The sequence below is a fragment of the Hemibagrus wyckioides genome, linkage group LG19 (assembly GCF_019097595.1).
Source record: "Hemibagrus wyckioides isolate EC202008001 linkage group LG19, SWU_Hwy_1.0, whole genome shotgun sequence".
NCBI lineage: Eukaryota > Metazoa > Chordata > Actinopteri > Siluriformes > Bagridae > Hemibagrus > Hemibagrus wyckioides.
Window position 1 is genome coordinate 7200375 of NC_080728.1, and position 17189 is coordinate 7217563.

Below are 17189 nucleotides of genomic sequence, written 5' to 3' on the forward strand. Positions count from 1 at the left end.
TAATGCTGTTTAATACTGCTACCAACTGCTGCTATCATATGTGTACATATGTTTACAAAATCTTCCTTTATTATGCACAATGTTCCACACAGACTGGATACTTTTTTGTATCTGTTCTGCAATAAAGTCTTTTGTCTTGCACTGTTTGCACTAGGTTACACGTTTCAGTCCTTACTGTGTTGAGTTATGTAGCTCTGTGTTTTTATGTAGCAGTATGGTCCCAGAGGAATGTTGCTTAATTTTACTATGTACTTCATCAACTATATGTAGTTGAAATGACAATAAAAGCTTCCTGACTCTTGACACTTATTGTTGAGAGGTGTGAACTGCTTGCCCAGGACAGGAATCACACTACTCCGATTTCTCATCACCCTGCCCGACCGCAGCTAAACACAGAGACATGGTACTCTACACACAGAAACCCAAGTAATTGTAAGATAAGTTGATTTCCATTTCTTTGACAGAATAGAATGGCAGTATACTGCTAGAAACGATGGAGCCCATTATTTTTGTCAGGGTTGGATCTGGCACATAATCCCGCATGTAAGGTGAGAATAGTTAGTTTTGCTTGTCCTTGTTCCATCTGTAAACATGGTTATTTTTCCTACAATGAACTGACTGAAATGACTAAACCGATTTATTACAACGTATGCTTCGTTTACAAAACCTTTACATATTACAAAATATAATTCGACTTTAATTGTTATAATTTATTTCCCTCTAAGCTGAGCTCACATGTCGCAGTTTTATCCAACAAATAATTTACTTAAAAAAAGGTTTTATTTATACACAGATCACATCAAAGAAACACCAATATTATTTTTCATTTCATTGTCTGTACCACTTACCTGATCTATCCTCAGGTGTCATCGGGCATCAAGGCAGGATACACCCTGGACGGAGTGCCATCCCATTACAGGGCACACACACCGGGCAATTTAGAGACTCCAATCAGCCTAGAAGATTCAAGATTCAAGAAGCTTTATTGTCATTCCAACCACATATAGCTGACGCAGTACATAGTGAAATGAAACAACGTTTCTCCAGGACCTGGTGCTACATAAACATACAACAACAAAGTTCAACATAAAAACAACACCACAGAGCTAGGACAGAAGTTTGTCTTAGCCACGTAAAGTGCACAGTGTGCAGCTAGGTGCAAACAGAGCATAGACAAGACAGTGCAAAAGACAATAAATACAAGAAAGACAACACAAGAAACACAGGACACGTAGCGCCGAAAAGAAAGAAAAGAACATGTGTAATGGAATGTAAGTGAAATAAAATAAGATAAAGTGAAATGATGTAGAAAAGTATTGCGCAAAAATACACAGCAGCGGTTGAGGTAGTGCAAATAGAAATAAACATAAATATGACTATAGCAGCGGATGACAGGTAGAGGTAGTGCAAAAAGTAATGAACAATACAAATGTGTTGTGTTCGTGTCCACACAGTCAAGAGAGAGTGTGTGTGTATCTGTGTGTGAGAGAGACAGAGAGTTGATATACAGTTCAGTCCTGAGTGAGAGAGTGTGTGTGTGTGAGAGAGACAGAGAGTTGATATACAGTTCAGTCCTGAGTGAGAGAGTGTGTGTGTGTGAGAGAGACAGAGAGTTGATATACAGTTCAGTCCTGAGTGAGAGTGTGTGTGTGTGTGTGAGAGAGTGTAGAACAGTTCAGTCCTGAGTGAGAGTGTGTGAGAGAGTGTAGAACAGTTCAGTCCCGGGTGTTGAGGAGCCTGATGGCTTGAGGAAAGAAACTGTTACACAGTCTGGTTGTGAGGGCCCGAATGCTCCGGTACCTCTTTCCAGATGGCAGGAGGGTGAAGAGTGTGTGTGAGGGGTGTGTGGGGTGTGTAAGAGTGTGTGTGAGGGGTGTGTGGGGTCAGCCACAACGCTGTTAGCTTTGCGGATGCAGCGTGCGGTGTAAATGTCCGTGATAGAGGGGAGAGAGACTCCAATGATCTTTTCAGCTGTCCTCACTATCCGCTGAAGGGTCTTGCGATCCGAGACGGTGCAGTTCCCAAACCAGGCAGTGATGCAGCTGCTCAGGATGCTCTCGATGGTCCCTCTGTAGAACACAGTCAGGATGGGGGAAGGGAGATGGGCTTTCCTCAGCCTCCTCAGGAAGTAGAGGCGCTGCTGGGCTTTCTTGGTGATGGAGCTGGTGTTGAGTGACCAGGTGAAGTTCTCCGCCAGATGGACACCAAGGAATTTGGTGCTCTTGACGATCTCCACCGAGGATCCGTCGATGGACAGTGGAGAATGGTCACACTGTGCTCTCCTGAAGTCAACAACCATCTCTTTGGTCTTGTCAACGTTCAGGGAGAGGTTGTTGGCTCTGCACCAGGCTGTTAGATGTTGCACCTCCTCTCTGTATGCTGACTCGTCGTTCTTGCTGATGAGACCACCATGGTCGTGTCATCAGCGAACTTGAGGATGTGGTTGGAGCTGTGCATTGCTGCACAGTCGTGAGTCAGCAATGGACTGAGCACACAGCCCTGAGGGGCTCCAATGCTCAGTCTTTGGACTGTGGGAGGAAACCGGAGCACCCAGAGGAATCCCACCAAGCACAGGGAGAAAACGCAAACTCCACACACACTGAGCGGGAGCGAGAGTCAAACCAAGGACGCTGGAGATGTGAGGCAAACTTGCTAACCACTAAGCCACCATGCCACTGATAGGTAATTATGTTGGCACAAAATAGAAAAATTTTTATAGACAATTTTAAAATGACAGATCCTCCTTTCTCTTTCTCCTTTAAAAGTTCCTGTTTTTGACTGACTTTCCAAATAAAACAAACCATAGGATACAATTCATTCATTCATTATTGTTGCAGCATATGAAACAGGATATTACTTTAATCAATACACAATCATTTCTAACATAAGAATGTACTTACCCACTTTACAAAAGCACACAGCTGCTTCTATCGTTCTCTGTTGTCATGTGTGATCTCTATAGTCATGTGTAAATTTCTTCAGATGCACAAGTCGCTGCTGAAGCTATCCCTACTGACACTTGCTGCTTTGATACAGCTTCATCCAGCAAAGAATACAAAAAATCAGTGTTCTTTTTCATTACAGCATATCAAAGGAGTACAAATGTAACAGGAAGACAGTAATAACAGAACCTTCAGCGGTTATTATGGTTAAAACTGCAGTTACGTGTAGTTTCATGCATTTTTAACGTTCTGATGAAGTAATGGTGTGATCATGTTTGTGTGTGTGTGTGTGTGTGTGTGTGTGTGAGAGTAGTGGGCAAGTGAAATTAGGAAGTCAAATTCAATGTGTCAGAGTGAAAACAGCATCATGAGCTGAAGTGTGGTATATACTTTGTGAGTTTTGTTTGAGCCACATGTAGTCTGTTAGATGAGGGGGTGTTACATCGATCTTTTCATGATTCTTTGACTTATGCCATAAAAGTCTGTTTCAGACCATTTCACCTTGTTAACTCAAATGTACACTTGTTTGCTCAGTATTCAAAACTTAGATTCATGGCATATTCCTCTGATTTTTTGCTATCTCATTAAAACAGGATATGAAATTTCCCATAGTTCAACCCTTTAATGATTTAATTCACTTTGGCCTTTGTAAACCACATATACATTATATTGCCAAAAGTTTTGGGACACCCCTCCAAATCATTGAATTCAGGTGTTGGGCTTGGCCCCTTAGTTCCAGTGAAAGGAACTCTTAATGCTTCAGCATACCAAGACATTTCGGACAATTTCTTGCTCCTAACTTTGTGGGAACACTTTGGGGATGACCCCTTCCTGTTCCAACATGACTGCACACTAGTTCACAAAGCAAGGTCCGCCAAAGAGATAGAACACCTTTGGGATGAATTAGAGCGGAGACTCTGAGCCAGGGCTTCTTGTCCTACATCAGTGCCTGAATTCACAGATGTGCTTCTAGTGGAATGGTCAACAATTTCCATAAACACACTCCTAAACCTTGTGGAAAGGCTTCCCAGAAGAGTTGAAGCTGTTATAGCTGCAAAGGGCGGGCCAACTCCATATTAAATTCATTTTTACACATCACTCATTTTAACAAATACTAATTATTTTGCTTGCAAAATACTGTTTCTCTGAATACCTCACTCCAACTCCACTGTTAGAAAAGCATTTCATTATTTTTTGTCTTTTCAAATGATTGCTGAATTAGCTGAGCACATTTTGTATGATGATGTTCCTGTGGTCAATGAAAATACTTTTGCTGTCCATAGTGGATATGTGCTTATGGCTTGGTGTTATGTTATACCTGTAATACAAAAATAAGAAATAAAGAGGAAAACTAGTTTAGAAAGTAGGTTTATGTATTCTGACAGAAATTTAAAAGGATAGACCCAGCATTTGATTGGAAATGTCCAAAATTCTACAAATCCATTCCAATGGTTGAGAGCTATATTAGAGAATCTGCCTGCTTACACAGGATTTTCACAGGGTTTACACAAGTAAATAGATTTACAACTGCATTTCTTTTTATTCTTTATAATATTTGAAAACAAAACAGCAGAAAAAAAATCTTATAAAACATTCAGTTCTACATGAATTTGCTCCTTTATTCAACTCAACAGCACCCAGAAGGAAGCAGGGCATGTTCAGGCACAGGCTTTAATAATATTAAAAAATAAAGGTTTAAGCACATCCATGAATTCAACTGAGCAGATCATTTCTGTTATATTTCTGCATGAACACATCTGGCCTCAGGCAATGGCATTCTGTTTTAAAGTAAACCGAGTGACAGTGATATTGTTTATCATAGACTACCATACACTACAACAGGATCACATTTCACATTCCAGCTTCTTAATATAATGACAACAATAAAACAAGATATGTATGTCATGAGACATACATTTCTTTGTGAGATGAGTTAACTGTCTTGTGCTTCCACATGAATGTTCATAAGGATAGAGTTAATTATTTACTTATTTAAATAAGTTAATTATTTAAATTAATTACTGTTATTATAACAGGTTTATAACACACTGCAGGTAAGTCATAGGTAACGGGTTCTATTCAAATCATTCAGTCAAGTCTTTGCCTTGACTATCCCCGAGCCCTGATCTGAACCCGAGTGAAAATCTGTGGGCTGAGCTGAAGAGGGGTCCACAAGAGAGCACCAAAGACCCTGAAGCATCTGGAGAGATTCTTTATTGAGGAGTACTCTCAGATTCCTTGCTCTGGTTGATTTAGCATTGTAGAAGTACTACAGTAACTACAAATAACTGCAGGGGGTTATTATATTTCTTTTTTTGTTTCATTAGAATAAATGTACTTGAATTAAACAATTGATTTGTCATGTTTCTCAACCTTTTTTTTTCCTCCTTATCCTTATTAAGAGTGCCAATAATTCAATTCAATTTATTTGTATAGCACTTTTTACAATGAACATTGTCTCAAAGCAGCTTTACAAAAGAAGAGACTATAGAGACAGAATAATTATGGTGCTGACTATGTTTTTCCAAAAATATATCCTCATGTCTGAATAAAACACCTTGTCTTTTGTCGCATTAAAAACAATGCAACTGAATAGGTTAAAAGGGTGTCCTGGCTAGTGAATGTATTCAATAATGTCATAATTTCTTAAATAATAAATAACATAAGCTGGTTCTTTTCAGTAAGCTGACCAGCTAGCACCGGTGTTCACAGAGATCTTCAACCTCTCCCTGAAACAGTCTACAGTCCCCTCATGCTTCAAACAGTCCACCAGTGAGATGTCAGTAGTGATGAAGTGCTTTGAAAGACTGGTCAGAGATTTCATCACTGCATCACTACCAGACACACTGGATCCGCTACAGTTTGCGTACAGGCAAAACCGCTCCACTGAGGACGCCATTTCACACCTCCTTCACACAACAACAAGCCACCTGGACTGCAGAAAAGAGAATTATGTAAAAATGCTGTTTGTGGACTACAGTTCAGCGTTCAACACCATAATTCCTTCCATGCTCACCTCTAAGTTGGAGGTCCTAGCTCTCAGCACACCCCTGTGCCAGTGGATTTCCAACTTCCTGATGGACAGACCACAAGCTGTACGGATGGGCAAACACACCTCGTCCTCCATCACCCCCAGCACTGGAGCTCCTCAAGGTTGTGTTCTGAGCCCCATGCTGTACTCACTGTACACTTATGACTGTGTGGCCACTTCCAACTCCACCACCATCATTAAGTTTGCTGATGACACTGTTGTGTTGGGACTGATCTCAAACAATGACGAGACGGCCTACCTACGGGAGATTAAAAACCTGGAGAGCTGGTGCCAGTTGAACAACCTACTCCTGAACATCAGCAAGACTAAGGAGTTAATAGTGGACTTCAGTACAAAGCAGGAGCGGTCATACCACCCGACCACGATCAGTGGAACCCCAGTGGAGAGAGTGGACAGCTTCCGGTACCTAGGTGTTCACATCACGCAGGACTTGACTTATTTTTATTTATCTATATTATATTTTATTTTACTTTATTTTCTATTTTCTATTTTTATACTTTTAAGATAATCTAGTTTTATTTTTATCTTTATTTTTATGGATCTCTTTCTCAATTTTTTTTTTTTTTTTATAAATGTTTACATACTGGACAGTCGTGAAAAAAACATTTCACTGCATGTCGTACTGTGTATGTATATGTATGTGACAAATAAAATTTGAATTTGAATTAGAATTTGAATTGCTCTGATTCACTGAAGAAAGCCGGGATTTCCTTAGCTATTGTTGACTTCTTTAGTGCTTTTCATAAACTCTGATCACTGATTACAGTGTCAGTGTGGTGCACCAGCTGCATCACGGTGAACCGGAGAGACCTGGCTCGGATAGTCAAGACTGCACAGAGGATTGTAGGAACTAAGCCTCCCAATCTGGACAAGGTCTATGCTAGCCGTCTACACAAGAGAGCTAGCAACATCATCATCAAGGACCCAAACCCACCCAGAACACAGACTGTTTGTGTCCCTCCCTTCGGGCAAAAGATACAGGACAATCAAGACACGCACAAACAGAGTAAGGAACAGCTTCTTCCCCAGAGCTGTAACCTGCCCCCCCCACACACACACACACTCCTTCTCCACCAAGTTGCTTCTAACGCTAACCCCAGAACTGTGCCGCTGTTATTATAATCTGTGCAATACTTCCCCACTCTCATTAATACCTGTCTGCACGGCCACTGTTTTTGCTCTCTAATTCATGTCCCACTGCATACATCACCCTGTATACACTGTAATATTTTATATTCTAGTTATTTATCTTCTTTATTCTACACTTTTACACGCTGCTGGTCTCTGAGAGCTACCAAACACATTTCGTTGTATCACTACAATGACAATAAAGATCTTTATCTTTATCTGATTAGGAACACCTTCACACCAATCAGCCAGTCATGTGGCAGCAGCACCATGCATTCAACTGAACACTACAGAACTTGTTTCTAAGGCTCTGTTGGACTATTTAAAAAACTACAAATTTGCTTAAAAGAATTTAGTATATGAAAGGGAACTTGATGCTCCACGCTCACAGTAGGAGGCGGTATGGCAACCCAAAGCAGAAGAAGATATAGTAGTGTCGCGTACTGATGACGTCATGTCGCGCGGCGCCGACAACAGCGGGGTTAGGGTTAGCTAGCATGTTGTGCTAATTCTCTGGAACATACCGGGCTATTTGTGTCTTGGTTTGTATTTGTATTTTTCTCTCAGTAAAGTGCTTAATGGAGTAAAATGTCGAGCCGCTTTTCAAAAAAATTACTTGTTTTGTATTTGTTGCTTTCCATCAGCTAGCTAATGCTATAGCTATGTTCAGATACTGTTACTGGGCATATAGGTATAATAATGCCACATACTTAAGAGCAAATATTATTGCTGCTATAAAATTGTAATAATATGGATAGCAGATTTGGTCATGTTTTGGCTATATACGCGTATTAAACATCTATAACTAGAGTTAGTTATTATAGCCGAAGCCCAAATGCCTGTATAAGTACAATATATGAAACAATAACGTCTATTTACTGTGTAATTTACGATGCAACCAATAAGGATCCACTATAGATTTAGATCTCTAGTCCTACTAGAATGATTTTTACACTATATTTGCTCCCCTGGATATTTAATAAGGAATCATTTGATAGGCTGCAACATCATTTTCCTCCTCTCCATGTGTATATGTGTGTACAGGATAACATGTCTCTGTACGATGATTTGGGAGTCGCCACCAGCGATGCAAAGACCGAAGGCTGGTCGAAGAACTTTAAATTGCTGCAATCCCAGCTTAAAGTGAAGAAAGCTGCCCTGACACAGGCAAAGGTACCTGCTGTTTGTGTGTAGAGAACATGAAATGTCCTGTATGAGGATACGTGTTCGATTATTGTGATAAAGTACGTCATGAACCTCGATTCTAACAGTATTGAGTGTTCTGAGCGTCACGAGTAGCTCTGAACTGTGTGATGTGTTAAACTGATTTAAAACAGTGATGTCAAACTCTTTTTCGTAGGGAAAAACAAAATATTTCATGCAATCCTGTTATTTTTGTGAATAATGAATTGCTTTAGGTAATTAACTGAATTTTCCTTGAACTAATAGTAACTATAAATTGTTTTCTGTTAGAAGTAATATAGATGATTTGGCACTGACTGCATCAAATGGAAAAAGTTACGAATGAATCATAGTCGAATCAAACATAAAGGGCAGTGATGACAGACACAAGCTTTGACACGTTATTCCCAGTTCCTTGGTCTTAAAACTATATATAAAGAAATCCTTGTATTGTAAGATGAAGATTATAAGATGTTTTCTATAAACAGTAATAAATTGCAATGACACGAACAGCAGAAATGCGTACATTATCATTGTGAAATCCTGATCCGGGTAAATCAAGACATTTGCATATTGGAACCTGATTGGTTTTTATAATTTATGACCCAACAAATCCTTACCTTGTTATCTGTTAAATACTAACCCAGCTCAAAGATTTTTCCTGTGCAATAACATTTCCCACACTCTGTCTACTTCATGTCCTCAGATTCCTTAAAATTATTTCTCTGTTAAAATATTTATGGTGACTTGAATGATATTGATTTTTTTTTCCCTCATGTTTTGCAGACACAGAGGATGAGGCAGTCAAATGTTCTGGCTCCAGTCATCGATCTGAAGAGGGGAAGCACTGTAGATGACAGACAGATCTCCGACACACCTCCACACACAGCAGCAGGGTTGAAGGTGAGGCCTGTGCATACGCAGGATTGTCTTTAGTTACAAGGTGGCACCATGAACTGTTTTATGTTAATGTTATTAATGTGTTATATGTTGTGTTATAATGTGTATGTGTGTGTGTGTGTGACAGGACCCTGCACCTGCTGGCTTTTCCTCAGGCGATGTTCTGATCCCGCTCGCTGACGAATATGACCCCATGTTCCCCAACGACTACGAGAAAGTGGTGAAAAGACAACGAGAGGAGCGCCAGAGGCAGAGAGAGCAGGAGCGGCAGAAGGAGATCGAGGAGAGGGAGAAGTATGCGTGTACACTACACTAACCATGATTATATACCCCTCAACTGTCAAAAGTTGATTCGTTTAAGCTCTGTGATATTTTTTGGTTTTCTAGGAAGCGCAAAGAGCGTCATGAAGGAAGTGCGCCCAGCGGTTTCTCTCGCTTCCCTGCAGAGGCAGACTCTGATGAAGACGAGGAGTATGAGAAAGAGAAGAGGAAGAGAAGTGGGTGTCTTTTGAAACCTCCTCACTGTTCTCGTTCGCTGTTTCTTTTTTTAATTCTCCTACTGTCTTAATGTCTTACTCACCATGTTGCACAGGACAGATTATGACATGACACAAAGTAAACTTGCTGATTTCACAATGACTAGCACTTATTACCCTTTCATGCTCCAGATTTTCATTCCCAATGAAATGCATTTGACTTTTAAGCATAACACACTCCAAGAAGTTCTAGCTTGATGGGTCTTGTCCCCCTGATGCAATTCAGAATGTTTTTTTTTTCACTAACTTCTGGGAAATTTAGACTGTTTTAGCAGGCAGGAATGCTGAATTTTAGATTTTGGATATATATTATATAGTTCATCTGTTATGACCTGAATGACATTAATCTTAGGCCACAAGAGGAATTCAACACTGCATTACACTTCCCCAAGCTTTATTCAATACTAATGTTAAGTGCATTCAAAACAATGACTTTGTGGGCAACAGAAAAGAAGAAAGTCAATTAAATGAAAATGTATGTAATAGTAGTGTATTAAGGCCACTAGCTTTTTGGGGTGTTTATTGTTTCTGAAGTAGAAAGAGCAGTGTTTTTTATTCCTTCATTATGAAATTGTTGGAAACTTTGGTTAAGAACTCATCAGAGATGAAGACCGATCTAGTTAATACTTAAAGATAATTTGGTTTTATTCTGACCAGTGTCTTTTTTTGGCCCACAGGTATGGGCGGAGCTGCGATTGCACCTCCATCATCTCTAGTGGAGAAGGACTGTAAGTTAGTTATTGTGTATTATCTACTGCTACTGTGTATTTTTTGTGTGTCTGTGCAGTTACAATGTGCAAATCTACTATACATTATTGTTATTATCTGCACAAATGTTGGTGCGTTACTGAACACTGTAGTTTATACTTGTCTCCACTAGGTAGAGGTGTTGTCTTTATTTTCTCATGCAGGTGTTTCACAAAGCTTGGAGCTTAATTTAAAAAAGCAAAGTCTACAAAAGAGAGAGTTGCCTGTTTTCATCAACCGCATTCATGAAAGTGCGTCATAATTTAAAAGTGTAGAAACTAATGGTCGCATGAACTCTGTCCCAAACTGCGCTAGGGTACTGAATACTATGTCACTTTGTCACACAGAGTATTTATACATGTTTGGGACATGGCACGGAGTCAGAGCATAGTTGTCATGGTAACATGGACACTGTCGTTGTATTCTCTTTACTTCACCACCTTCCCCAACGACCTTCTGCGGTGCATTTTGTAAATTTGTATATTAAGGATTTTATATTACTCTGGGTACTCTGGTTTCCTCCCACAGTCCAAAAACATGTACATTAGGTTGATTGGTAATTCTCAATTGCCCGTGTGAGTGTGTGTGGTTGACTGTCTATATGTGGCCCTGTGGTGGACGGGTGACCTGCCCAGGGTGTACCTCAAAAGTGCCTTTCGCCCAATGTGTGCTGGGATAGGCTCCAGCAGATCCTCGTGACCCTAATTAGGAATAAAGTGGGTATGGAAAATGGATGGATAGATTTTATATTTAGGGATTTTTTTGATGTATTCCATAATGAATAAGAGAAACCGTAAGGAAACAAATTAAAATTGAGTGACTGTTACTGATTCTCATGTTGTGTATCTTGTGTCAGCTTCATACTCATATGACGATGAAGGTCGTCAGCGGTCCAAGGCAGCGATTCCGCCCCCTGTTTTTGAGGACCCTGAGAGACCACGCTCACCTCCAGGACCCACCAGCTCCTTCCTGGCCAACATGGGGTCAGTGTCATTACTGGACACTGTTTATTCCTTGCTCTTTCCTGCTTTAAGTTTTTTCTCGAAAAAGAGAGAGACAAAAGACATACAGTATATCATGAGGTCATCTTTGGAGAATCAGGAAGCAACCACAGCTTCCTTAAAAAATGCAGTGTGCAAAATTTTCCTCCTGACAGTTAACCAAGAGACTTCCTGGCCAGTGTTTGCTTTTTCAGTATTTTACAGATGAGTTACAGATGAATCCCCAGACTGTTGACAGGACAATTAGATAAATGATTTTTTTCCCACATGTCCTTGCTTATCATTGAGCTGGAGTATGAGCCACAGGCACAGCCATGATACAGCACTCCAGGAGCAGAGAGGGTTTGGCCTTACTTAAGGGCCTAAGAGTAGAACAGTGTCTTCCTCACTTAGCCTCCACTACCCAATTTAACTCTTTATCTGCTAAAAAAGGTGATAGCTAAGTGGTGATGCTCTTGAAGCTGAGATGGCATTGGTGAGAGAAACTGATTTACTGACTGCTGATTTTTATCAGTTTGTGTATTAATAGTATTACTGAGCCAACCAGTATAATTTGCAGCATTCTAAATAAACAGCTTACATTTGCAATATGATTTTTATATACAGTGGTCATTATTTCTCAACACACATGATGCAGAAGGTTGTAGGTTACAGTTAAAGTTGTTTAAGAAGAACGTGACCAACTTTGGAAACTCGGTTAGCGAGGCTCACTATCATCTGAGTTTCATTTTCCAGAGCGGACGTGTGTGTTTGTCAATAGGTGTATTGTCTCATGTGCATGTGTTTGTGTTGCAGAGGGACGGTGGCTCACAAGATCATGCAGAAGTACGGCTTTCGGGAAGGCCAGGGCTTGGGAAAGCATGAGCAGGGGCTGAGTACTGCTCTGTCAGTGGAGAAAACAAGCAAACGGGGTGGAAAGATCATCGTTGGTGACTCAACAGAAAAGCGTGAGCTCTCATGTGCAATCAAACATGTGCTCTAATCAGAATAATTACACACTCATCAGCTTTAGTACACTGTATAAGAAATTCTTTTTAATGGTTAATAAAACCAGATTCGGGTTACATGGTTCTTATTTTTAAAATCATGTTTAGTCTTTTGTGGATTATTGTTCAATGTGTGTGTGTGTGTGTGTCTCTGTGTGTGTGTGTGTGTGTGTGTGTGTGTGTGTGTGTGTGTGTTTCTCATTCTCAGCTGGAGGAGCCAGTCAGAATGCAGCAGACACGCCTGGTTATATTTCAGCAGTAGGAGGTTTGGCTTCTATAGTGCATTACTCCCTCAGCTACACATCAGGCTTCCGTCTTTATCTGACATATGTACATCTTACATGCTATAGCTTTAAGCATTGGGCTTGAAATGAGGCACACTTTTGCATCATTTAGTCACTTATTCTTGCCTTGTGTGGTCAGAATCATGCTTGATGGCTACTTTTTTTTTTTTTTTTGCAGTCACTCTATATGTAGCTCTGTGTCTTTATCATATTTCTCAGTCGTTCAGTATGCATGTATCTGCCAGTCTGTCTGTTTTAATCAAAGAATCAGAATTGCTTTTACATGCAAATCTAAGTCCATATCAACATGTAAGCCATGTAAGTTCATATCAACAACAAGACTTGTCAGTATTTCTGGCCATTCTATATGTTTGTGCCTGATATTTCTAGCTTGGAAATGAAATTCTAAATCGATATACAAAATGCTTCCAGATTCATAGAATGCCCTAAAATATTGTTTATCATGTTTTTACACGTATGTTGTTATATATAGCTAGAGGAATGTTAACATTTTCACTTCAACATTTACATTGTACATTTGGGGCGGTGGTGACTCAAGTGGTTAAGGCTCTGGGTCATTGACCGGAAGATCAAGGTTCAAGCCCCAGCACCGCCAAGTTGCCACTATTGGGCCCTTGAGCAAGGCCCTTAACCCTCTCTGCTCCAGGGGTGCTGTATCATGGCTGACCCTGCGCTCTGACCCCAACCATCCAAGGATGGGATATGTGAAGAAAGAATTTCACTGTGCTGTAATGTATATGTGACATGTATATAGAAAGGCTATTTCTATCTTTCTATCTATTTCTATTTTGTGACAGTGTGGCATTATAATAAACAATTTTAACTTTGCTGCACCAAATACAGCAGACTGAAACCTGGAACATCTCCTCTAGCCCACTTCGAAGAGAATCACAGAGCTCCATGTCAGTTCAGTTGAAAGGAACAGTTGTGCTGTAACATAAGGTTCCTGCTGTATTCCTTTGTCGACAGATTCAAAGAAGAACGAGGTCAACCCTCTGACTGAGATCCTCAAGTGCCCTACGAAGGTGGTGTTATTGCGGGTAAGTGATGTCACAGAGCATGTGCTCATATTATAAGTAAAAATTTAAGGACTGGGGATTTTCTTTAAAGAATTAAACCATGCATAATGTACTAGTGATGAGATTTACATGTGTGTGTGTTTGTAGAACATGGTGGGAAGAGGAGAGGTGGATGAAGACCTAGAAGCTGAAACTAAAGAGGAGTGTGAAAAATATGGCAAAGTCATCAAGTGTGTTATCTTTGAGGTGAGTAATTGGCTATGTGGGCCACAGCTTAAATTCTGTTATAACTACTAAACACACAAATGTAGGATAAAACAGGAAAGTAGTTTTCCTTTTTAGTTTATTCTACATTGAAGTACACAAGATTATGCCTGGGGGAAAAAAACACTTTCTTTTGCTTTAATAGACATTATCACTGCACTATAACTGTGCACAAAATCCTGCTCCTGAAGAAATTCCTCCTGCAGTTATTTTTGTTGCTCATTAAAGCTAAATAAAATTTTCATTAAAATCCCTGCACTATGTGAAAGAGTGCTTTTAGAGCCACGGGTTACTCATCACTGACTAATCCAGTTATTTTATTCCAAGTTGTTTAGAGTCAGATCAGGAGCACATGCATATAATTGAAGTGCAGTTCAGTGAATCCTTTGCTGCACAAATACAGCAGCTTAAGAAGAGTGATGTCCTGCAACAATTGTTTTCTACTGAAAAAACTATTTTATTTCTACTGAAAATGATTAGTCAAGTGAGACAGCCATTCAGGATTTGATGTGTTCAACCGGCTTTAAGAGCATACTTTCTCATAGTCCAAATAAACAACACACAAATTAAGTTACATGCAGGATCATAGATTCATGATTGCTTTGAACAGCCCTGTTTGGTGATAAAAACAATCCTGACTCCAAAACCCAGACCAGCAGCCTGTGGGTGTTCAGTGATCAGCTGCTTTTGTGGAACAGAGTGATCAGATTTCAAATTAGGCCCTGGCACTTTATCCGTGGAATGGCGCTTAGAAAAGACTCATGTCTCGTTTATTTCTTGCTACAGTTATAGAAATGATAAATTTGCACGTGTGTTCAGATTTCGGATGTGCCAGATGACGAAGCTGTGAGAATATTCCTGGAGTTTGAACGGGTCGAGTCAGCTATTAAAGGTGAGCATTTTTCTCTCCAGCTTTTTGTGTCAATAGCTTAGAAACTTACATTTACATTTCTGGCATTTGGCAGACGCTCTTATCTAGAGCGACATACAAAAGTGCTTTAAATCTCTATCATAGAAAACATTAACACTGGTTCAATAGGTTACAGACTTAGGATACCATTAGCCTAAAACAATGTTCTTCTTCAAAAAAAACCTTCAAATTAGGTGCCTCGGGTTTCTTTCTCATTATCTCCCTTGTCTCTTTTTTATTCCTTTGTATTAAGTTACATCACATCCCCCGCAGAGCCATGTCCTCCTAACCCTAACCCTAACCCTAACCCTGACAAAGCAAAACAGTTATCTGTTCATTCATTCACTCGCTCAGACATGGACTGTGGTAGCTCGCTCGCTGAGGTACTGTACTAGTGACCACAAGGTCACTTAAACCCTCAGATGCTGAGCTCCATGCTTGGATTACATTTTGTCACACATAAATAGCTTCGGATAAAACCACCTGCCCATGTGAATTAAAAAAAAACTTTAATGGCACTTCTGCTTCACCTCTTATTAGTACTGTGTGTTGTAGGAGAACATGAACTGCTGGAGATCAGTTACAGTGGAGGATCATTTGCATTTTTGGATCACATCAAGGCCACAGTTTATTAAAAATGAATATTCAGATCACGAATGTTCAGATCACGAATGTTCAGATCAGGCCTCTCCAGAAAACAGAGCGTTCAGAGAAAATTCGTTGAATTTTGAGTACAGCTCTGGAACAATGTGTGATGAACACTTCAGTGACGGGCAATCTGTCATGTCTATAAACAATACAAGCGGCTCTCTAACCTTTTCTGAGAATGACAGGAAGTAAGGTGCTCTCAGGAGCAATGTCATTTCAGTGGCATGGAGGTAGCTCTCTTACGTAAAACATAAGACCAGGATCTATTTATAACTGTAATTGTGCATACCAAGAAGTATGTCAGTTTTGTTCTTGCCATCCTGGGGTTACAGAAAAGAATCAAAGCTGAAAACTTGTCCTCTTTAATTAGTTAATAATGAGGTTTTTTTTGCTAACAAATGCATTCCTTTGAGCTTTAACCAAACTGCTTTGCAATGAATGGCACGAAAGAAATATATACTTGTCCTCTTTTCATTAATGATCACTTTTAAGAAGAAGTCCAGCTTTTATGGCTATGAAGAATAAGACCTGTGCATTTATCCATTTAAGAAGAGATTGATACTGTAGTGAATTGTGTTAGTGTCTTTGGTATACTTTACCTTGTCATTATATCAGGAATAACAAACTTTTATATCAAATACTTGCATTGTGGAGTCTAGGAACAGTCATTTCCTCATCAGCACTGTTTTTAAACAAAAAGTTGACTGTCCTGAACTATTTCCTGTTACTGACAGAGCTCAGATACCCATAAGGTTAATAACAATGGCGTAAAAAAAAAAACCCCATCCTTAATCAGGAATTTCATTCTTCTTTCTTAAATAGCAGTAATTTTGAATATTTTTCTTAATACTGTTAAATAACTAACATTTTTAGGAATACATTTTACTGCCATTCAAGTAGATGTATCTATATAGACAGTAATGTGTAAGAGCGAACATATTTGAATTACAGCTGGAGTTCATACCCGAGTCATGCTCTTATAGAGAACTAATGCACGCCTTCAGAGTCAAGCACTCTCTTCTCATATTTTTTTCCTCATATAACTTATCAGGGAGGTTACATGAAGGTTGTGAATGACTGTTCTTGTTGTTTCTAGATACATATGTATGGATGTGTACCGGATAACCTGGATCTGGGTGTGTGTATGTTTTCTTTTTCAGCCGTGGTGGATCTGAACGGAAGGTATTTTGGAGGTCGAGTGGTTAAAGCCTGCTTCTATAACCTGGACAAATTCCGTGTGTTAGACCTGGGAGAAGCGGTGTGAGTCACACAAGCTATATAACATCCCTCACCTTCTCTTTGTGGGAATTCCTTGGGGGGAAAAATGTCTGTGGCCCCCTTTTTGTACATAGCATGGATTTTTTTTCTCCTTTTTTTCCATTCATATATTTGTTTATTATGAACATTGGTGTATTTAACTTGCAACCTGACATAGATTTTTTTTAATTTGTTTAAAGATTCCTTGTGTTCTCAGTTCAGTCTGTCTTAGAGTCAACATCTCATTCTTGAGTCATGAATAAAAGGCATAATGTGTTGTAGAAACCAGGAAATAAACTGTGTATTTTGGAA

The 17189-nt window shown here is 39.6% G+C and overlaps 1 protein-coding gene across 1 annotated transcript; it reads left to right on the plus strand.

Annotated features, from left to right (window-relative positions):
• Positions 1 to 7525: 7525 nt before the first annotated feature.
• On the plus strand, positions 7526 to 17189 carry rbm17 (RNA binding motif protein 17). The gene is made up of 13 exons (XM_058417782.1): positions 7526 to 7664; positions 8167 to 8295; positions 9091 to 9207; positions 9332 to 9498; positions 9592 to 9701; positions 10418 to 10468; positions 11344 to 11470; positions 12284 to 12435; positions 12683 to 12739; positions 13749 to 13819; positions 13946 to 14044; positions 14882 to 14954; positions 16781 to 17189. Exons 2-13 carry the CDS (start codon positions 8173 to 8175, stop codon positions 16882 to 16884), a joined length of 1251 nt encoding a protein of 416 aa, XP_058273765.1. The 5' UTR covers positions 7526 to 7664; positions 8167 to 8172; the 3' UTR covers positions 16885 to 17189.

Bases quoted from the DNA above. Each gene is read 5' to 3' on its own strand.
- rbm17 (XM_058417782.1), top strand. From the start codon at position 8,173: ATGTCTCTGTACGATGATTTGGGAGTCGCCACCAGCGATGCAAAGACC. The intron at 8,296-9,090 runs GTACCTGCTGTT...CATGTTTTGCAG, and splicing joins CTGCCCTGACACAGGCAAAG to ACACAGAGGATGAGGCAGTC. The intron at 14,045-14,881 runs GTGAGTAATTGG...ACGTGTGTTCAG, and splicing joins TCAAGTGTGTTATCTTTGAG to ATTTCGGATGTGCCAGATGA.